Source organism: Microcebus murinus, chromosome 10, assembly GCF_040939455.1.
Source record: "Microcebus murinus isolate Inina chromosome 10, M.murinus_Inina_mat1.0, whole genome shotgun sequence".
NCBI lineage: Eukaryota > Metazoa > Chordata > Mammalia > Primates > Cheirogaleidae > Microcebus > Microcebus murinus.
In genome coordinates this window covers 60,353,235-60,360,784 of record NC_134113.1, presented here as the reverse complement: position 1 = coordinate 60,360,784, position 7,550 = coordinate 60,353,235, and the positions used below count along the sequence as shown (strand labels likewise).

Below are 7,550 nucleotides of genomic sequence, written 5' to 3'. Positions count from 1 at the left end.
GCGCTGTCACCAACAAGCACGAGCAAGGGACTGGACGGGCGGGGCCCCAAGCCAATAGATGGAGAGAAAGCTTGAAGATGGACAAGGTGAGAAGCCATTAAAAAGCGAGCTCCTGGAAACAGGGGGCGGTACACCGTTGACAGGCGTACGTATCAACCAATAAAATCTCGACACCCCATGACCCCCGCCTTTTGACTCATAAACATCTAATCAGGTGAGTGATGGAGGCGGGTCAAACTGAAACTTTAACCAGTACTGCAAAAATTCAGGACTTGACTGGCAGTCAAGGCGGGGTTAAAAGAAGTGTTTGGAAGGCCGCTACGGACCTTTGCCCCTCCCCCTGGATTTGGCGGGGGCTGCCTCTATTGCCCCGCCCTCCATGACAGATTTGTGGGCATAAAGGGAAATACCTCTCCTAGGGATCCGGAGCCTGGGATTTTTAGTAACCCTTACGTCAGTGCTTCCTCCTTTTAGTGAGGCTTCAGAGGACAGGAGTTTTTGGGGTGGCCCGGTCTGAGCTGTTTCTTGGTGAAGTGAGACAATGGAAACTACAAAAAGTGGTAGCTTGGAGATGCTTTAGCTCTTCATAATAATTTTTCATAGACAATTGATATTTTCTGAATCGTATGCAAATATGAGTAAAAGAATCTTCAGAAAACTTTGTGATATGCAACAAAAAGGAAAATCAGCGAGCTTACTGTGAATGCATCCTTTCTAACACTTAAATTCTGTAACTATTGCTTTCTATGCATGTGTACATGGGGTGTGTATCTGTGCGTGTTGGTTGAGGGTCAGGGGAAGTGCTGGTATGTGGGGAAAGTGAAGTAGGAAATATATAGGCTTCAGTTTCCCCGAGCCATAAAATGGGGATAGTAATACCCACTTTGCTCACCCTCAGCACTAACCAAAATGAGGTGGGGTGGGTAGCTCTGCAGAGATAGAGATTAGGAAAAGAGGGGTCAGAAATCAATTATCATATATACACATTCATATTCTCTCTCACACATTCTTTCAGTAAATAAAAGGAGGAAATAAATAAACTATAAAACTAGGAACATTGTTTTAATGAATTACAAACTAAATTACAAATAATGCTAATAGCAAGAGCACTCAAGGACAGGGGTGGGAGAGGGAGACAGAATCATAAAGGAAAAAAATACTTTTTTTTAAGCATTTGTATTACAAAACCCCATGGTGCACATGGCAACAAATCCACCCACTGACAAAAAAAAAATTACTATAACCTGAAATATAAATATAATTGTTCATCCTTCTTTTAAAGAAATATTTTTCCCAATGCCCCACTCAGTCACAGCCCTGAAAAAGTGTCAGCATTCTCAAAATGATGCTTAAACCCTAACTTCCACTCCTATGCGGTAGGTGGTGGCTTTCAGAGGAAGATGGGAGCAGGGATCCCTGGCAACTGAACTAAGAATCCTAAAAGGAAGAGAAAAATTCAAACATCTCTCACCTGCCTCATAAGGCTGAGGTGAAGCAATAGATCGAAGTGAAGTATAGTCCCTGTCCCAGAGCCTCCCCAACTCCTTTTGCCTGTAGGAGGGACATATAAGGGGACAGGGGCAATAATTTCTTCTTCAGTCTCACTGGGGCTGAGTCTTGAGTTTGCCAGCCTGTTAGGTGAGATGAAACATTAAAACTAGGGTATAAACTGATTGGATCTATTTTTTAAACCTAATTCTTTAAAATAGAGCCTCCACATTTTATTTTGCTTGGTTCTCAAAAGTTCCAAATTAGCGCCCCCCCCCATCAGCTGGCCTTTACAAAAACAGTGGCAGCAGGAGGCTTGGAGTCCCTGATACCCCAAACACAGGAAATAATAATTATGGGGCATTCAGAGATCAGGATTGCAAATCCAGTGTGGGGGGAGAACACTCAGCTTTGTTTTGTTTTGTTTTTTAATACCAGCCCTCCTTAGAAGTGACTTGAGAGGAGAGGGAGAGGGTGGTGAAGTCTGACTTAAGTGCATCTAATACTAAAATTTCCTTTCATTTTCACCTATTCCTCCCTTCCACTCCTGTATTCCCAGAGTTGTTTGGCCAAGAAGGGAAGGTGAGTGTTTAAGGCAGCCAGATGAGATCAGAGGGCCAACATGAGTTCAAACAGCCCAGAGCCAAGCCAGGTCAAGCCCACCATGGAGGAGAGGGTGAGATTGGGGGTGGGGGCTTAGAGAAGGACATCAGAGACGAAGGTGGGGTACTGGCTTGGTCACATCCTGGAAGAAAGGGTGAGTCAGAGCTGCCTTTGCCGAAATCCGCTTGTTGGGGTCATAGTGCAGCATTTGCTGGAGGAAGAGATGTATGCTGACTTCAATGATGTGATAGTGGACTAAATGGGCAGCAGGTGTTCCCAGAAATCAGGAAACCACAACTCCTTCTGCCCAACACAGAGTTCTCACTTCCCTCCTCCCATATCTGAACCAGCACACCCAAAGGGAGAAAAGCAGGGACTAGGGAGACAAAACACTGAGACCAGAGTTCCTGGTCTTATCCTTCCTTCATCCTGGAAAAGCCCTTCCCTGGGGGAATGAATGAGGGGAAATAGGCGCCCACTCCCCACTCTCACCGATAACAAGCTCCGTCCATCTTCATCCAGGGGAGGTACAACTTTACTAAAATCTTGCCGGGCCCACTTGGGGAAACTTGGCTTATAATCAGGCATAGAAGTAACTCCTGGCCAAACCACCTCATCTGGGGTCCCCAGAGTCCGAAAGATCCGGAAGAGTTGGTCAATCTCAGAATCACCAGGGAATAAGGCCCTGCGGGTCACCTGAAAATGGGGAAAGAGGAAAGGCCAAGACCCACTTTGACGTCAATCAAAACTGTCCCACGTACAAAGGAGGTTCCCACAGGCAGTGGAAGGTCAGCAGGGCCCCATGACTCCCTCCCCAGGGCCTTTCACAGGGTCAGTCACACAGAGCCTGAGACAATGAAGTCCCTTCATCTGTCTCCTCGCCCCCTCCTTCCTTCCCCCAACCATGGCTTTACAGATCCCCAAGGCTGGGTGGGGCTGGGAGAGGGTGAATGTCTGGGGTGCCACTGACATGTAGCAAAGGGATCCCAAGCCACTCACGGGGTGTGGGGTAGACACTGCGGTCATCCCCCCTCCTTGTGATGCAGCCACTTCTAGATAGGAGCACAGCGGGCAGAGACTGTGTCTTCCATTTCTTCTGTGTTCCCCACAGCACCTAGCATGGTGCTGGGTACACACTAGGTGCTTAACAAATATTTTTTGATGAATTGAGAGAGGAATATGGGCAATTGTAAGGTAATGCACTAGGGGATAAATGTACATTATATATGTGTATATGTGTGTGTATATATATTTATATATATAGGCTAATAGTCTCCAAGCCCCCACTTACTACCCAAATAAAGGACCATAAAACATGTTGCTGACTTGATTTGAAGACTCAGCCTACTGCACTGTTGTATTAAAGGGGATGGGAGCTCCCATATAAGGCTGGGCCTCAAGGATCCTTCAATCTGAAAAGCTAGAGGTTGAAGGGGGACATAATCTAGCCTGTAGTTTAAATGAAGGGTATGGATAAAGTGACTACAGTTGGCTTCACTGCAATCCTGGCACCTTATAATAAGGTCTACAAATCTTGAAATGAAGGAGACACTAAATATAACTCAATCTCCCAAATACATGCAGACTGAAGTTAAAACAGATGCAGAAATGATTTAGCTCATTTCAGAGATAAGAGATATATTATACATACTAAGACTGTTTGAGGGCATCCTAACATTGTGGTTGATATCAGAGGCAACAGTCCCATCCTTCCCCACCATCCCTTGGTGCTGCTGTAGAGAGAGAGCCCTGTGATGGAAGGGCCATAGATCTGGGCCAAGAAACAGTTCTGCTGTTCTTGGATTTGGGGAGGAGTGGGCTGGGTGGAACTTGGGCAAGCCTCCATACCATCTCAGCAAAGATGCAGCCCAGGCTCCAGATGTCCACGGCTGTAGAGTAGTATTTGCAGCCCAGGAGGATTTCTGGTGCTCGGTACCACAGGGTCACAACCTGGGGGATGAGAATAGGAAGGGGAGGGGTGGTTTATGGAGCATAGAGATTTCCATATCTTAGCTCCTCAATACTATTCTGCTAACTCTCAGCCTCTTAATAGTTTCCTTGCTTCCATTCTTCCCCTCCCTCTGATTTCCCCTAACAGAAATGACTACACACAGCCCGACACAGTGGCTTACGCTATAATCCCAGCACTTTGGGAGGTTGAGGCAGGATGATCACTTGAGCCCAGGAGTTCGAGACCAGCCTGGGTAACACCTTGTCTCTACAAAAAAATTCTTTAAAAATTAGTTGGGCATGGTGGCAGGTGCCTTTAGTCCCAGCTGCTTGGGAGGCTGAGGCAGGAGGATTACTTGAGCCCAGGAGTTCAAGACTACAGTGAGCTATGATCAAGCCAATGTACTCTGGCCTGGGTGACAGAGCAAGACTCTGTCAAGAAAGAAAAGAAAAGAAAAGAAAAGAAAAGAAAAGAAAAGAAAAGAAAAGAAAAGAAAAGAAAAGAAAAGAAAAGAAAAGAAAGACACACAACTTCTTAGCTCAGAGTTAGCATAGTACATGTCACACTGCAGACCATATTTTCCAAACCCTCAATTTGGGATCTTCCTGGAAAACTTGAGACAAATGATCATAATTTTAATGGTATGCCATTCAGCTGTCCTGGCTTGGTATCTAAGTCTAGTTAGCCCCACAGTATGAATTCTGTGCATGTCCTAAGACTTCTTTCTCAAACTTTTTCAACAGGGGGCCAGTTCACTGTCCCTCAGATCATTGGAGGGCTGGACTATAGTTTTAAAAAAACTATGAACAAATTCCTATGCACACTGCACATATCTTATTTTGAAGTCAAAAAACAAACGGGCAAAAATACCCACATGTGGCCTGTGGGCCATAATTTGAGGACGCCTGCCTTAGGGTGTCAGAGATTGTTTCCATCTACTAAAAGAGAAAATGTTGGCCAGATATCTTTAGTAACTTTGTGAATGCCCTTGTGAACACCTCCTGGGAAGCTCAGAGAAGAAAAGCACAGAGGGACTTAGAGAGGGACTCACCTCATGGGTGTAAGTACGAACAGGGACTCCAAAGGCTCTGGCTAGTCCAAAGTCTGCTAGCTTGATAGCCCCGTCTGCGTTGATAAGCAGATTCTGAGGCTTAAGATCTCGGTGCAGGACCCGATGAGAATGGCAGAAAGCTAGGCCCTGGAGCAGCTGGAATAGATAGCTCTGACAAGGGAGAGAGAGAGGACTGTGTTTCTCCACAGTGAGCAGATTAGGTTTGCTCTGTGCCCCCAAAGCTCTACTAAAGCTTTACTATGTTGGATTATAATACATGTTTACAAGCTATTTCTCCCATTGAACTGGCAGCCCAGTGAGGATAAGGACCAAACCTTACTCAGTTTTGTATCCTTTTTCCATACCCTGTGCCTAGCACATTGAAGGTGTTCAATAAATGTGCACTGAATAAATGTTTCTTGACAGATTGAAAGTATCTCTGAGAGTGAAGAATCCAGCCCTAAAACAGACAATAGAGACTCACTGGCTAGTTTTTCCACCAACAGGTGGAAGGGCTTTTTGGAGGAATCTACCAAATGCCCTCAAATCCCATTTACCTGAGTTTCATCTGACCTCCCACCTAAACTGCTAGGTTGACTTACTAGAGTTTCAACTTTGATTCTTCAGCCCAACCCTAGGATTAATGAGTATAATGAGCAGGGAAAGAGACACAAAATAAAGGAGTGTGTGTGTGTGTGTGTGTGTGTGTGCGCGCGCACGCGAGGGTTGGAAAAGAGGCCAAGATCACAAATTATGGCCCTGAACTGACTGTCTTCAGTACCCCAAGACATGCCCATGATGAGGAGGAGCTGATTAGAAGCATTACCTTGATGAGGGGAAGAGGAATGCCAGTGAGAGCAGAGGCATCCATGAATTTCTTGAGATCTTGGTGTAGAAATTCAAAAACCAGGTAGAGTTTATTTTCTGTGTGGATGACATCCAGCAGCCTAGGGAAGGGAAGGGAAGTTCCGGGAAATGGAGGTGAGGGACAGAAATGCCCATATTATACAGACATTACTCATCCTCCTTTTTTATCAGATCACCTCCCAGACACACACTTACTTGACAATATTAGGGTGGTTAAGCTCCTTAAGCAGAGAGATTTCTCGGATGGCAGTACTGGGTACACCCTCAGTCTCACTTGGAGAGGTTGGGAAAGAAGAGATGAGAATATAGTTACAAATATTCCTTTTCCCTTTCCCCAAGCCCATTCTTTCCCCTCAAGGAGACACCATCCTAGCATCCCTTAGGAAAGTGAGGGAAGAGAAAGGATGCTGTAAGGAGTCAATTCTTGGGTCCTCAGGGTGTGGCTTTTTGATACATTAAGGTCTTTATTTCCTCTTTTCTCAGAGGTATGTAAGTAAACCCTTCTGGTGAAGGTGAAGTAGAGAGCAGGTAATAGAGAAAAAACGTGGGAGAGGGACCAGTGGGGCCAGTGAAGGTTAACTGCCATTCTCTTGAAAGAGAGAATTCTAAGATGAGGGTGGGGTTGGGGCAGTGAGGAGGGCTCCTCATTCAGAAAGGTGCTCTTCACTGGTTCCCACATAACCTAACTCCATGGAGAGTCCTGGACTCCATCCCAGAGGCCTCCTTTCTCTTCCAGACAATCTCTGGTTGCACATTTGGGGGCATCATCCGGCTCAGTTCGGGAAGAAAGTTTTCCACGGATCCTACACCACCCTATACTCTCCCTAGGAGAACCCTCTACTGTCCCCCAACCCACTTCTCCACTTCAAAAGAAGTCCCTCCCTGCTCTCTTCCGGTCCCTGGACTGTTACTCGCCTGTTGGGGTGGGGGACAGTCAAGGAGCTCCCTAGTTAGGAGTCCTGGGTACAGAGGCCACTCACGTGTCCAGGCGGATTTTCTTAAGCGCTACCACTTCTCCCGTCAACTTGTTTCTGGCCTTGTACACAACTCCGTACGTGCCCTCTCCGATCTTTTCCACCTTTTGGAAGTTCTCCATGAAGCGCAAGCGAGTCGGGTCAGCCCGGCCCTGGAGCGGGGGCCCGGGAACTCTGCTGAAAGCGGGCCCGGCTCTCTGGGGCCAAGGAGGGGGAAACAGGGCCAAGCACCTTGGCCCCAGGTCGCGATGGAACGCAGCGTATCTCTCGCTCTGGTCAATTTGTCCAACTTGAAACAATGTTGCCGCCTGCCCCCCAGTTCCCGACCTCCACCAGAGGCTCCTCCCCTCCTTCCCGCGTTTCCCTGGCCCCGCCCCTAGACCTTCCTATTGGTCAGCGTCAGAGGGGGCGGAGCAATCCCTTGCTCCTCGCCGCCGTGACCCCGCCCCGTGCAAGTTTGGTTCTGAGGGGCAAGACAAGTTTCTTTCTCCGTGGGGCAGCTGAACACCTTTTCCCAAGTATCTCCTTTAGTTTCGAGTTTCCTACCTGTGTCTCTAGTCTGCAGGGATTCCTTCATCTCTGTTTTCACCACCACCCCTGGGGAAAATGTGCACTG

The 7,550-nt window shown here is 47.0% G+C and overlaps 3 protein-coding genes across 6 annotated transcripts in view; 2 read left to right on the top strand and 1 right to left on the bottom strand.

Moving 5' to 3' along the window:
• The first annotated feature begins 754 nt into the window (after positions 1-754).
• Positions 755-7,550, top strand: part of CD63 (CD63 molecule) — a 193,365-nt gene continuing 186,569 nt past the window's right edge. The window contains exon 1 of the mRNA XM_012752997.3: positions 755-764. The gene's annotated coding sequence lies outside the window, so the exon portion shown is untranslated. The remainder of the gene's footprint in view (positions 765-7,550) is intronic.
• The window catches only part of SARNP (SAP domain containing ribonucleoprotein), a 162,821-nt gene continuing 156,031 nt past the window's right edge, over positions 761-7,550 (top strand). The window contains exon 1 of the mRNA XM_020287567.2: positions 761-764. The gene's annotated coding sequence lies outside the window, so the exon portion shown is untranslated. The remainder of the gene's footprint in view (positions 765-7,550) is intronic.
• On the bottom strand, positions 1,037-7,294 carry CDK2 (cyclin dependent kinase 2). Of its 4 annotated transcripts, XM_012753158.3 has the most exons (8): positions 6,941-7,294; positions 6,156-6,233; positions 5,920-6,040; positions 5,094-5,264; positions 3,940-4,041; positions 3,091-3,234; positions 2,584-2,787; positions 1,037-2,302 (listed from the first exon to the last, which is right to left on the bottom strand). In XM_012753158.3, the coding sequence occupies exons 1-8, from the start codon at positions 7,054-7,056 to the stop codon at positions 2,198-2,200; spliced, it is 1,041 nt and encodes a 346-aa protein (XP_012608612.1). In that variant the 5' UTR covers positions 7,057-7,294; the 3' UTR covers positions 1,037-2,197. The 4 variants fall into 4 exon arrangements, with proteins under 4 accessions (XP_012608612.1, XP_012608619.1, XP_075863460.1 ...); XM_012753165.3 differs by lacking the exon at positions 3,091-3,234; XM_076007345.1 differs by lacking the exon at positions 5,094-5,264.